We start from the raw sequence: 14564 nt of genomic DNA on the forward strand, positions 1-14564 counted from the left end.
CCTCGTCCTCGTACACCCAGTAGTCACTGTCATCATCGTCACTTGGGGCAGGATAGTAATCAGCGTGGTTGATGGTGACGGGGGCGGGGAGCGTCTCACCGTAGACAGGGCGGGCCCAGAACGGAGTGAAGACGCTCAGGGGGTCGGGACAACGGGAAGGGGACACGGCCAGGGAACGCTACACATCGAGGGGGTGGAGGGAGGGACAAAGGAAGTCAGGTAAGACAGAAATACGGGATACTTTTGCAAAGAAAACGAATCACAGTTTATTAAAGGGACTGGGCAGACTTAATGTGCAACAAATCAGCTATACTAGACGGAAGAATTTACAGGGTGGGCATGTAAAATTATACATACACAGTCGGACTCCTCATCCTGAGACGGCCACAAACTCACAGCCGCAGGAGTGCCATAATAGCGAATTATGTCCTCCCGAGCTGAAAAAGAAAAACGAAAGCTAGGCTCAGTTAAATGTACGCCGACGGCTACGTTCAAAAAATCACAATTTACGACTTCTGACAGCTACAGTATGTCACTCGGCCTCGGCCCTTTGACACATCGAACTCCAAGTGTATGTTGGGTTACAGGCTGTGCTGCAAGATGACATTTAACCAATAAAATGGGCCAAACAGCTGCTTTTCACGTAATACAGGTTATCTTACATCTGTACTACATCGGCCGACACTATAATGTACGAACAGGTTTCATCTGAGCACCACATGTCAAGTTTACACTCTAAAATGTTCAGTTAAGACAATTGCAAATGGCGGCTGCCATCTTCAGTCCCGATAGAGCTGCCTAACAACGACCAATTTCACGTCTAATTTAACATCTTAATACTGTTAAGTGGAATAATTGTGATCTTAGATACCTTGAATGTGAAGCCTTGTATTCATCTTGGAAGAAGAAACACTTGGAATGATACAGCAGTTAGCAAAACGTAGAGGTCAGCGGAGCAAAAGCGATCGTTTTTCTGTTGAAAACAGAAGGGACGTCGATAACGGCAACGGTAACTACGTTACGGAGTTCGAGGAGTCAGAACGAGGCTCATCGTCAGCTTCCGGCGTGGTAAAGCCTAATGGCATTGCCGAGGGTGAAACTGCCGGGTTTATTTCGTCTGAACACCGGGATTAAGTTGTAACTTACAACTGAAACGTTGCCTACATCAGTTTGAAAACATTGTGCAGGTGAAACTGGGTGTTTTTCGTGCCTCCATTACTCGAAACAGGGTGAATTTTGTTCACTTTGATATGGATCATCTCTTGTAGACATTAACCTTAAACGTTTGCTAGGCCGAATAGCAATACCATATAACGACCCTCTATTATACCAGCCTTCACAATACCTTTTACATTCGACAGACTGACACGGGCTAGCAGGCTAGTAAGAATGCCCATCTCTGATAATCCAAGTGGGATTGGGGAATTATTACCTAGCCTACAGGGATAAAATAAAAGTTAAATGGTACTAGTAAATACCAACGTGTGCAGCGACAGTTCTTATTTGGTTTGATTTCTAATCTGGAAAAACGACGACCACAGAAAATAGCTAATAGGAGAGAAAGATAAATGACAAGCATATTGGTTATTACTATACTAGGCCTAAGGGGCCGACCATTTCATGTTCTGTTGGAAGGGGGATTGGGCGACCTTGGATTTTGTATGGAGACTAGATATTTTTCAGCTACAAATGCAAAATCAGCTAAAATTATGAGCCTAAATAAAACATTTTTTCAAAATTCCACCTTGCAACAACGTATTTTTGGTGGCTGACATGTTCTTTTTGTCCAACAGATGGAAGCATAATTAGTTTTCAATCAATTTCGGAGACAATATATTTATTTTCTGAAAAAATCCTAGCCACCCACACACTCACAGTCAGAGAAATCCTATTGACCGTCCCATTTTGAAAACGCTGATGTGGACGTACAGGGGTAGAATTCAGACCCCTTGTATTATTTAGGTATTTTTGTAGAATGCAAGATACGAATATTACGTCATATATATATACATCAATCTACTCTTGCATACGAGTAGGTGTCAGTATAGGCTTTCTACTTGCGCCTGGCCTCGGCCTATGTATAAAAGCATGCCCTCTGCAATATCTGAAGACCACGGGCCAAAGGACCAGCAGTGAGGTCGACTCCTGTAAAGCCATAATGATGAGACGAGTGGAATCCAATATTGACTGGGGCGAAGGGAGATCACTCTCAACCCCTTGTCCGACTACTGCTATTAGTTGGGTGAAGTGCTCGTAATATATCCCATGTGGCGACACTTGTGTTTTAGAGAAGGCAATTCTCCATTCGCACTCCTTTAAAAGGAAGCCACAGTTATTGTTACATTAGAAACAATGAGCTATTATATTGGAATAAAAAATGTATTCCAGATAACAAAGTGTCAGAGAGCTGTCCTCAGAGAATATCCTGTGTCACAATTGTCGCCACATAAACATTTAGAAGTGTCTGATCTTAAGGTAACCCCACCTACTTAGAATTCTTCTGCTAAGTGCAGATCATGAAACTGGGACACAGCAGCACAGCAATATAGGGGCAACATTCACTTTTTAACAATATCCATCTGAATTTATGTCTCATCTTCGGAAACCCTGGGATTTGGGCAGATGCCAATATTGCGATGCTGCTGTCACCCAGATATTATTAGCTGTAAGGAAGAAACACTGTAGAGAAAACAAACAACTTGTGTATACATTACAGAAACATTTATTCAGATGACCGAAAGTCGAAAGTAATATGCCTCAAGGGAGATCCAAAAACGGGCCAAAATTGTATAGAAAGTATGGTCTTGTGCCATGCTAATAAGCCAAGAGGTTTGCCAAAAGGAAACTGAAAGTTGGGCCAAAACTGTGAGCCTAATAATACGCAAAAGATACGCTGGAATGGTAGTCTCTCTCTCTCTCTCTCTCTCTCTCTCTCTGTCTCTGTCTCTCTCTCTCTCACACACACACACACACACACACATGCTCATTCAATCTTATATTTACTCTCACACAAACGCACACATACATACAAACCTGCTCATTCATTCACTCACTTGCACACATTCAGACATTAAAAGGATAAAGGAGTCTAAGAGAAGATCTTCCTAAAGAAGGCAGCCGCTCTCGTCAGCGCCTTTCTAAAGGGATGAATCTCTCTGTCATCCACAAAGCTGTGGTCGTCCTCGTCCTCGTACACCCAGTAGTCACTGTCATCATCGTCACTTGGGGCAGGATAGTAATCAGCGTGGTTGATGGTGACGGGGGCGGGGAGCGTCTCACCGTAGACAGGGCGGGCCCAGAACGGAGTGAAGACGCTCAGGGGGTCGGGACAACGGGAAGGGGACACAGCCAGGGAACGCTACACATCGAGGGGGTGGAGGGAGGGACAAAGGAAGTCAGGTCAGACAGAAATACGGGATACTTTTGCAAAGAAAACGAATCACAGTTTATTAAAGGGACTGGGCAGACTTAATGTGCAACAAATCAGCTATACTAGACGGAAGAATTTACAGGGTGGGCATGTAAAATTATACATACACAGTCGGACTCCTCATCCTGAGACGGCCACAAACTCACAGCCGCAGGAGTGCCATAATAGCGAATTATGTCCTCCCGAGCTGAAAAAGAAAAACGAAAGCTAGGCTCAGTTAAATGTACGCCGACGGCTACGTTCAAAAAACCACAATTTACGACTTCTGACAGCTACAGTATGTCACTCGGCCTCGGCCCTTTGACACATCGAACTCCAAGTGTATGTAGGGTTACAGGCTGTGCTGCAAGACGACATTTAACCAATAAAATGGGCCAAACAGCTGCTTTTCACGTAATACAGGTTATCTTACATCTGTACTACATCGGCCGACACTATAATGTACGAACAGGTTTCATCTGAGCACCACATGTCAAGTTTACACTTTAAAATGTTCAGTTAAGACAATTGCAAATGGCGGCTGCCATCTTCAGTCCCGATAGAGCTGCCTAACAACGACCAATTTCACGTCTAATTTAACATCTTAATACTGTTAAGTGGAATAATTGTGATCTTAAATACCTTGAATGTGAAGCCTTGTATTCATCTTGGAAGAAGAAACACTTGGAATGATACAGCAGTGAGCAAAACGTAGAGGTCAGCGGAGCAAAAGCGATCGTTTTTCTGTTGAAAACAGAAGGGACGTCGATAACGGCAACGGTAACTACGTTACGGAGTTCGAGGAGTCAGAACGAGGCTCATCGTCAGCTTCCGGCGTGGTAAAGCCTAATTGCATTGCCGAGGGTGAAACTGCCGGGTTTATTTCGTCTGAACACCGGGATTAAGTTGTAACTTACAACTGAAACGTTGCCTACATCAGTTTGAAAACATTGTGCAGGTGAAACTGGGTGTTTTTCGTGCCTCCATTACTCGAAACAGGGTGAATTTTGTTCACTTTGATATGGATCATCTCTTGTAGACATTAACCTTAAACGTTTGCTAGGCCGAATAGCAATACCATATAACGACCCTCTATTATACCAGCCTTCACAATACCTTTTACATTCGACAGACTGACACGGGCTAGCAGGCTAGTAAGAATGCCCATCTCTGATAATCCAAGTGGGATTGGGGAATTATTACCTAGCCTACAGGGATAAAATAAAAGTTAAATGGTACTGGTAAATACCAACGTGTGCAGCGACAGTTCTTATTTGGTTTGATTTCTAATCTGGAAAAACGACGACCACAGAAAATAGCTAATAGGAGAGAAAGATAAATGACAAGCATATTGGTTATTACTATACTAGGCCTAAGGGGCCGACCATTTCATGTTCTGTTGGAAGGGGGAGTGGGCGACCTTGGATTTTGTATGGAGACTAGATATTTTTCAGCTACAAATGCAAAATCAGCTAAAATTATATGCCTAAATAAAACATTTTTTCAAAATTCATCCTTGCAACAACGTATTTTTGGTGGCTGACATGTTCTTTTTGTCCAACAGATGGAAGCATAATTAGTTTTCAATCAATTTCGGAGACAATATATTTATTTTCTGAAAAAATCCTAGCCACCCACACACTCACAGTCAGAGAAATCCTATTGACCGTCCCATTTTGAAAACGCTGATGTGGACGTACAGGGGTAGAATTCAGACCCCTTGTATTATTTAGGTATTTTTGTAGAATGCAAGATACGAATATTACGTCATATATATATACATCAATCTACTCTTGCATACGAGTAGGTGTCAGTATAGGCTTTCTACTTGCGCCTGGCCTCGGCCTATGTATAAAAGCATGCCCTCTGCAATATCTGAAGACCACGGGCCAAAGGACCAGCAGTGAGGTCGACTCCTGTAAAGCCATAATGATGAGACGAGTGGAATCCAATATTGACTGGGGCGAAGGGAGATCACTCTCAACCCCTTGTCCGACTACTGCTATTAGTTGGGTGAAGTGCTCGTAATATATCCCATGTGGCGACACTTGTGTTTTAGAGAAGGCAATTCTCCATTCGCACTCCTTTAAAAGGAAGCCACAGTTATTGTTACATTAGAAACAATGAGCTATTATATTGGAATAAAAAATGTATTCCAGATAACAAAGTGTCAGAGAGCTGTCCTCAGAGAATATCCTGTGTCACAATTGTCGCCACATAAACATTTAGAAGTGTCTGATCTTAAGGTAACCCCACCTACTTAGAATTCTTCTGCTAAGTGCAGATCATGAAACTGGGACACAGCAGCACAGCAATATAGGGGCAACATTCACTTTTTAACAATATCCATCTGAATTTATGTCTCATCTTCGGAAACCCTGGGATTTGGGCAGATGCCAATATTGCGATGCTGCTGTCACCCAGATATTATTAGCTGTAAGGAAGAAACACTGTAGAGAAAACAAACAACTTGTGTATACATTACAGAAACATTTATTCAGATGACCGAAAGTCGAAAGTAATATGCCTCAAGGGAGATCCAAAAACGGGCCAAAATTGTATAGAAAGTATGGTCTTGTGCCATGCTAATAAGCCAAGAGGTTTGCCAAAAGGAAACTGAAAGTTGGGCCAAAACTGTGAGCCTAATAATACGCAAAAGATACGCTGGAATGGTAGTCTCTCTCTCTCTCTCTCTCTCTCTCTCTCTGTCTCTGTCTCTCTCTCTCTCACACACACACACACACACACACATGCTCATTCAATCTTATATTTACTCTCACACAAACGCACACATACATACAAACCTGCTCATTCATTCACTCACTTGCACACATTCAGACATTAAAAGGATAAAGGAGTCTAAGAGAAGATCTTCCTAAAGAAGGCAGCCGCTCTCGTCAGCGCCTTTCTAAAGGGATGAATCTCTCTGTCATCCACAAAGCTGTGGTCGTCCTCGTCCTCGTACACCCAGTAGTCACTGTCATCATCGTCACTTGGGGCAGGATAGTAATCAGCGTGGTTGATGGTGACGGGGGCGGGGAGCGTCTCACCGTAGACAGGGCGGGCCCAGAACGGAGTGAAGACGCTCAGGGGGTCGGGACAACGGGAAGGGGACACAGCCAGGGAACGCTACACATCGAGGGGGTGGAGGGAGGGACAAAGGAAGTCAGGTAAGACAGAAATACGGGATACTTTTGCAAAGAAAACGAATCACAGTTTATTAAAGGGACTGGGCAGACTTAATGTGCAACAAATCAGCTATACTAGACGGAAGAATTTACAGGGTGGGCATGTAAAATTATACATACACAGTCGGACTCCTCATCCTGAGACGGCCACAAACTCACAGCCGCAGGAGTGCCATAATAGCGAATTATGTCCTCCCGAGCTGAAAAAGAAAAACGAAAGCTAGGCTCAGTTAAATGTACGCCGACGGCTACGTTCAAAAAACCACAATTTACGACTTCTGACAGCTACAGTATGTCACTCGGCCTCGGCCCTTTGACACATCGAACTCCAAGTGTATGTAGGGTTACAGGCTGTGCTGCAAGACGACATTTAACCAATAAAATGGGCCAAACAGCTGCTTTTCACGTAATACAGGTTATCTTACATCTGTACTACATCGGCCGACACTATAATGTACGAACAGGTTTCATCTGAGCACCACATGTCAAGTTTACACTTTAAAATGTTCAGTTAAGACAATTGCAAATGGCGGCTGCCATCTTCAGTCCCGATAGAGCTGCCTAACAACGACCAATTTCACGTCTAATTTAACATCTTAATACTGTTAAGTGGAATAATTGTGATCTTAAATACCTTGAATGTGAAGCCTTGTATTCATCTTGGAAGAAGAAACACTTGGAATGATACAGCAGTGAGCAAAACGTAGAGGTCAGCGGAGCAAAAGCGATCGTTTTTCTGTTGAAAACAGAAGGGACGTCGATAACGGCAACGGTAACTACGTTACGGAGTTCGAGGAGTCAGAACGAGGCTCATCGTCAGCTTCCGGCGTGGTAAAGCCTAATTGCATTGCCGAGGGTGAAACTGCCGGGTTTATTTCGTCTGAACACCGGGATTAAGTTGTAACTTACAACTGAAACGTTGCCTACATCAGTTTGAAAACATTGTGCAGGTGAAACTGGGTGTTTTTCGTGCCTCCATTACTCGAAACAGGGTGAATTTTGTTCACTTTGATATGGATCATCTCTTGTAGACATTAACCTTAAACGTTTGCTAGGCCGAATAGCAATACCATATAACGACCCTCTATTATACCAGCCTTCACAATACCTTTTACATTCGACAGACTGACACGGGCTAGCAGGCTAGTAAGAATGCCCATCTCTGATAATCCAAGTGGGATTGGGGAATTATTACCTAGCCTACAGGGATAAAATAAAAGTTAAATGGTACTGGTAAATACCAACGTGTGCAGCGACAGTTCTTATTTGGTTTGATTTCTAATCTGGAAAAACGACGACCACAGAAAATAGCTAATAGGAGAGAAAGATAAATGACAAGCATATTGGTTATTACTATACTAGGCCTAAGGGGCCGACCATTTCATGTTCTGTTGGAAGGGGGAGTGGGCGACCTTGGATTTTGTATGGAGACTAGATATTTTTCAGCTACAAATGCAAAATCAGCTAAAATTATATGCCTAAATAAAACATTTTTTCAAAATTCATCCTTGCAACAACGTATTTTTGGTGGCTGACATGTTCTTTTTGTCCAACAGATGGAAGCATAATTAGTTTTCAATCAATTTCGGAGACAATATATTTATTTTCTGAAAAAATCCTAGCCACCCACACACTCACAGTCAGAGAAATCCTATTGACCGTCCCATTTTGAAAACGCTGATGTGGACGTACAGGGGTAGAATTCAGACCCCTTGTATTATTTAGGTATTTTTGTAGAATGCAAGATACGAATATTACGTCATATATATATACATCAATCTACTCTTGCATACGAGTAGGTGTCAGTATAGGCTTTCTACTTGCGCCTGGCCTCGGCCTATGTATAAAAGCATGCCCTCTGCAATATCTGAAGACCACGGGCCAAAGGACCAGCAGTGAGGTCGACTCCTGTAAAGCCATAATGATGAGACGAGTGGAATCCAATATTGACTGGGGCGAAGGGAGATCACTCTCAACCCCTTGTCCGACTACTGCTATTAGTTGGGTGAAGTGCTCGTAATATATCCCATGTGGCGACACTTGTGTTTTAGAGAAGGCAATTCTCCATTCGCACTCCTTTAAAAGGAAGCCACAGTTATTGTTACATTAGAAACAATGAGCTATTATATTGGAATAAAAAAATTATTCCAGATAACAAAGTGTCAGAGAGCTGTCCTCAGAGAATATCCTGTGTCACAATTGTCGCCACATAAACATTTAGAAGTGTCTGATCTTAAGGTAACCCCACCTACTTAGAAATCTTCTGCTAAGTGCAGATCATGAAACTGGGACACAGCAGCACAGCAATATAGGGGCAACATTCACTTTTTAACAATATCCATATGAATTTATGTCTCATCTTCGGAAACCCTGGGATTTGGGCAGATGCCAATATTGCGATGCTGCTGTCACCCAGATATTATTAGCTGTAAGGAAGAAACACTGTAGAGAAAACAAACAACTTGTGTATACATTACAGAAACATTTATTCAGATGACCGAAAGTCGAAAGTAATATGCCTCAAGGGAGATCCAAAAACGGGCCAAAATTGTATAGAAAGTATGGTCTTGTGCCATGCTAATAAGCCAAGAGGTTTGCCAAAAGGAAACTGAAAGTTGGGCCAAAACTGGGAGCCTAAAAATACGCCAAAAATACGCTGGAATGGTAGTCTCTCTCTCTCTCTCTCTCTAATACACACATACATGTAGGCTCGTTTATTCACTCCAGCTCTCATCTCTAACATATATACACAATATACACTCTCCCTCTCACACATACATACACACATCATACATACATGCTCATTCACTCTCTCACACTCACACACAAACACTCACACACACATACACACATGCATGCATACAGACAGACATGATAATTCAATCTTTCATTTACTCTTACACGCACACAATACACACACACAACATACATATTCATTCAGTCTCTCTCTCTCTGTCTCTGTCTCTCTCTCTCACACACACACACACACACACACATGCTCATTCAATCTTATATTTACTCTCACACAAACGCACACATACATACAAACCTGCTCATTCATTCACTCACTTGCACACATTCAGACATTAAAAGGATAAAGGAGTCTAAGAGAAGATCTTCCTAAAGAAGGCAGCCGCTCTCGTCAGCGCCTTTCTAAAGGGATGAATCTCTCTGTCATCCACAAAGCTGTGGTCGTCCTCGTCCTCGTACACCCAGTAGTCACTGTCATCATCGTCACTTGGGGCAGGATAGTAATCAGCGTGGTTGATGGTGACGGGGGCGGGGAGCGTCTCACCGTAGACAGGGCGGGCCCAGAACGGAGTGAAGACGCTCAGGGGGTCGGGACAACGGGAAGGGGACACAGCCAGGGAACGCTACACATCGAGGGGGTGGAGGGAGGGACAAAGGAAGTCAGGTCAGACAGAAATACGGGATACTTTTGCAAAGAAAACGAATCACAGTTTATTAAAGGGACTGGGCAGACTTAATGTGCAACAAATCAGCTATACTAGACGGAAGAATTTACAGGGTGGGCATGTAAAATTATACATACACAGTCGGACTCCTTATCCTGAGACGGCCACAAACTCACAGCCGCAGGAGTGCCATAACAGCGAATTATGTCCTCCCGAGCTGAAAAAGAAAAACGAAAGCTAGGCTCAGTTAAATGTACGCCGACGGCTACGTTCAAAAAATCACAATTTACGACTTCTGACAGCTACAGTATGTCACTCGGCCTCGGCCCTTTGACACCTCGAACTCCAACTGTATGTAGGGTTACAGGCTGTGCTGCAAGACGACATTTAACCAATAAAATGGGCCAAACAGCTGCTTTTCACGTAATACAGGTTATCTTACATCTGTACTACATCGCCCGACACTATAATGTACGAACAGGTTTCATCTGAGCACCACATGTCAAGTTTACACTCTAAAATGTTCAGTTAAGACAATTGCAAATGGCGGCTGCCATCTTCAGTCCCGATAGAGCTGCCTAACAACGACCAATTTCACGTCTAATTTAACATCTTAATACTGTTAAGTGGAATAATTGTGATCTTAAATACCTTGAATGTGAAGCCTTGTATTCATCTTGGAAGAAGAAACACTTGGAATGATACAGCAGTTAGCAAAACGTAGAGGTCAGCGGAGCAAAAGCGATCGTTTTTCTGTTGAAAACAGAAGGGACGTCGATAACGGCAACGGTAACTACGTTACGGAGTTCGAGGAGTCAGAACGAGGCTCATCGCCAGCTTCCGGCGTGGTCAAACCTAATGGCATTGCCGAGGGTGAAACTGCCGGGTTTATTTCGTCTGAACACCGGGATTAAGTTGTAACTTACAACTGAAACGTTGCCTACATGAGTTTGAAAACATTGTGCAGGTGAAACTGGTTGTTTTTCGTGCCTCCATTACTCGAAACAGGGTGAATTTTGTTCACTTTGATATGGATCATCCCTTGTAGACATTAACCTTAAACGTTTGCTAGGCTGAATAGCAATACCATATAACGACCCTCTATTATACCAGCCTTCACAATACCTTTTACATTCGACAGACTGACACGGGCTAGCAGGCTAGTAAGAATGCCCATCTCTGATAATCCAAGTGGGATTGGGGAATTATTCCCTAGCCTACAGGGATAAAATAAAAGTTAAATGGTACTGGTAAATACCAACGTGTGCAGCGACAGTTCTTATTTGGTTTGATTTCTAATCTGGAAAAACGACGACCACAGAAAATAGCTAATAGGAGAGAAAGATAAATGACAAGCATATTGGTTATTACTATACTAGGCCTAAGGGGCCGACCATTTCATGTTCTGTTGGAAGGGGGATTGGGCGACCTTGGATTTTGTATGGAGACTAGATATTTTTCAGCTACAAATGCAAAATCAGCCTAAAATTATGAGCCTAAATAAAACATTTTTTCAAAATTCCACCTTGCAACAACGTATTTTGGGTGGCTGACATGTTCTTTTTATCCAACAGATGGAAGCATAATTAGTTTTCAATCAATTTCGGAGACAATATATTTATTTTCTGAAAAAATCCTAGCCTCCCACACACTCACGGTCAGAGAAATCCTATTGACCGTCCCATTTTGAAAACGCTGATGTGGACGTACAGGGGTAGAATTCAGACCCCTTGTATTATTTAGGTATTTTTGTAGAATGCAAGATACGAATATTACGTCATATATATATACATCAATCTACTCTTGCATACGAGTAGGTGTCAGTATAGGCTTTCTACTTGCGCCTGGCCTCGGCCTATGTATAAAAGCATGCCTTCTGCAATAACTGAAGACAACGGGCCAAAGGACAAGCAGTGAGGTCGACTCCTGTAAAGCCATAATGATGAGACGAGTGGAATCCAATATTGACTGGGGCGAAGGGAGATCACTCTCAATCCCTTGTCCGACTACTGCTATTAGTTGGGTGAAGTGCTCGTAATATATCCCATGTGGCGACACTTGTGTTTTAGAGAAGGCAATTCTCCATTCGCACTCCTTCAAAAGGAAGCCACAGTTATTGTTACATTAGAAACGATCAGCTATTATATTGGAATAAAATAAATTATTCCAGATAACAAAGTGTCAGAGAGCTGTCCTCAGAGAATATCCCGTGTCACAATTGTCGCCACATAAACATTTAGAAGTGTCTGATCTTAAGGTAACCCCACCTACTTAGAAATTTTCTGCTAAGTGCAGATCATGAAACTGGGACACAGCAGCACAGCAATATAGGGGCAACATTCACTTTTTAACAATATCCATATGAATTTATGTCTCATCTTCGGAAACCCTGGGATTTGGGCAAATGCCAATATTGCGATGCTGCTGTCACCCAGATATTATTAGCTGTAAGGAAGAAACACTGTAGAGAAAACAAACAACTTGTGTATACATTACAGAAACATTTATTCAGATGACCGAAAGTCGAAAGTAATATGCCTCAAGGGAGATCCAAAAACGGGCCAAAATTGTATAGAAAGTATGGTCTTGTGCCATGCTAATAAGCCAAGAGGTTTGCCAAAAGGAAACTGAAAGTTGGGCCAAAACTGGGAGCCTAAAAATACGCCAAAAATACGCTGGAATGGTAGTCTCTCTCTCTCTCTCTCTCTCTCTCTCTCTCTCTCTCTCTCTCTCTCTCTCTATCTCTCTCTCTCTCTCTCTCTCTCATACACACATACATGTAGGCTCGTTCATTCACTCCAGCTCTCATCTCTAACATATATACACAATATACACTCTCCCTCTCACACATACATACACACATCATACATACATGCTCATTCACTCTCTCACACTCACACACAAACACTCACACACACATACACACATACATACATGCATACAGACAGACATGATAATTCAATCTTTCATTTACTCTTACACGCACACAATACACACACACAAACATACATATTCATTCAGTCTCTCTCTGTCTCTCTCTCTCTCTCTCTCTCTCTCTCTCTCTCTCTCTCTCTCTCTCACACACACACACACATGCTCATTCAATCTTCTATTTACTCTAACACAAACGCACACATTCATACAAACCTGCTCATTCATTCACTCACTTGCACACATTCAGACATTAAAAGGATAAAGGAGTCTTAAAGAAGATCTTCCTAAAGAAGGCAGCCGCTCTCGTCAGCGCCTTTCTAAAGGGATGAATCTCTCTGTCATCCACAAAGCTGTGGTCGTCCTCGTCCTCGTACACCCAGTAGTCACTGTCATCATCGTCACTTGGGGCAGGATAGTAATCAGCGTGGTTGATGGTGACGGGGGCGGGGAGCGTCTCACCGTAGACAGGGCGGGCCCAGAACGGAGTGAAGACGCTCAGGGGGTCGGGACAACGGGAAGGGGACACAGCCAGGGAACGCTACACATCGAGGGGGTGGAGGGAGGGACAAAGGAAGTCAGGTAAGACAGAAATACGGGATACTTTTGCAAAGAAACAAACTCACAGCCGCAGGAGTGCCATAATAGCGAATTATGTCCTCCCGAGCTGAAAAAGAAAAACGAAAGCTAGGCTCAGTTAAATGTACGCCGACGGCTACGTTCAAAAAATCACAATTTACGACTTCTGAAAGCTACAGTATGTCACTCGACCTCGGCCCTTTGACACCTCGAACTCCAAGTGTATGTAGGGTTACAGGCTGTGCTGCAAGACGACATTTAACCAATAAAATGGGCCAAACAGCTGCTTTTCACGTAATACAGGTTATCTTACATCTGTACTACATCGGCCGACACTATAATGTACGAACAGGTTTCATCTGAGCACCACATGTCAAGTTTACACTCTAAAATGTTCAGTTAAGACAATTGCAAATGGCGGCTGCCATCTTCAGTCCCGATACAGCTGCCTAACAACGACCAATTTCACGTCTAATTTAACATCTTAATACTGTTAAGTGGAATAATTGTGATCTTAAATACCTTGAATGTGAAGCCTTGTATTCATCTTGGAAGAAGAAACACTTGGAATGTGTTATATCTGTAATTGAAACGCAGTAGTTTTAAACAAGCTAGTGTATAATATTATGACAGGCCAACAGATGTCCGCTCTTGTAATGCGATTAGTTGCAGGTAAGCGCAATCACGTGCTGTTATGTAACATGCGACAGTCGGAATAAACAGCCGGTCAAGTGGCAGGCTCGTCTCCCTGCTCCCGCGTTTGTCGTTCCTCCCTGAGAACCCAACATTTTGGCGACGAGGATGGGATCCAAGGTAGCTATGAAGTAGATGTAAAGGAATTTTGGTACGTTTATCTGGCTGTTTGACGATACATTGACGAGGTGTGTTCGTTGCGACGAGTGTGTTAGCCAAGAGCACGTGGTCTGCTGACCTTTGTTTCACCCGTCAGTGTGAAGTAGGAGAAGCGGTATAGATGAACATTGACTTTTGTTTCGCTCTTCTTGAGGCATTATAACCGTCACTATCTTCAGCTCAGAGATT

At 43.0% G+C, this 14564-nt stretch overlaps 2 protein-coding genes across 3 annotated transcripts; both read right to left on the reverse strand.

Moving 5' to 3' along the window:
* On the reverse strand, nt 1–4211 carry LOC125376049. Of its 2 annotated transcripts, XR_007218932.1 has the most exons (4): nt 4052–4211; nt 3538–3617; nt 872–973; nt 1–437 (listed from the first exon to the last, which is right to left on the reverse strand). XR_007218932.1 is itself a non-coding variant. In XM_048387347.1 (3 exons), exons 1-3 carry the CDS (start codon nt 4074–4076, stop codon nt 3089–3091), a joined length of 375 nt encoding a protein of 124 aa, XP_048243304.1. In that variant the 5' UTR covers nt 4077–4210; the 3' UTR covers nt 2941–3088. The 2 variants fall into 2 exon arrangements, 1 of the variants encoding a protein (XP_048243304.1); XM_048387347.1 differs by lacking the exons at nt 1–437; nt 872–973 and adding an exon at nt 2941–3358 and having other exon boundaries at nt 4052–4210.
* Nucleotides 4212–6124: 1913 nt separating this feature from the next.
* LOC125376175 lies at nt 6125–7390 on the reverse strand. Its single transcript, XM_048388056.1, has 3 exons — nt 7232–7390; nt 6718–6797; nt 6125–6538 (listed from the first exon to the last, which is right to left on the reverse strand). Exons 1-3 carry the CDS (start codon nt 7254–7256, stop codon nt 6269–6271), a joined length of 375 nt encoding a protein of 124 aa, XP_048244013.1. The 5' UTR covers nt 7257–7390; the 3' UTR covers nt 6125–6268.
* Nucleotides 7391–14564: the final 7174 nt, after the last annotated feature.

The sequence above is a fragment of the Haliotis rufescens genome, unplaced genomic scaffold (assembly GCF_023055435.1).
Source record: "Haliotis rufescens isolate VD_foot unplaced genomic scaffold, xgHalRufe1.0.p SCAF_7, whole genome shotgun sequence".
NCBI lineage: Eukaryota > Metazoa > Mollusca > Gastropoda > Lepetellida > Haliotidae > Haliotis > Haliotis rufescens.

Excerpts from the sequence above, each read along its gene's own strand:
- LOC125376175 (XM_048388056.1), bottom strand. The coding sequence starts at position 7,256 with ATGAATACAAGGCTTCACATTCAAG. Across the intron at positions 6,798-7,231 it reads TACAAGGCTTCACATTCAAG|CTCGGGAGGACATAATTCGC; the intron begins GTATTTAAGATC and ends TTTCTTTTTCAG. Across the intron at positions 6,539-6,717 it reads AGGATGAGGAGTCCGACTGT|CGTTCCCTGGCTGTGTCCCC; the intron begins GTATGTATAATT and ends CTCGATGTGTAG.
- LOC125376049 (XM_048387347.1), bottom strand. The coding sequence starts at position 4,076 with ATGAATACAAGGCTTCACATTCAAG. Across the intron at positions 3,618-4,051 it reads TACAAGGCTTCACATTCAAG|CTCGGGAGGACATAATTCGC; the intron begins GTATTTAAGATC and ends TTTCTTTTTCAG. Across the intron at positions 3,359-3,537 it reads AGGATGAGGAGTCCGACTGT|CGTTCCCTGGCTGTGTCCCC; the intron begins GTATGTATAATT and ends CTCGATGTGTAG.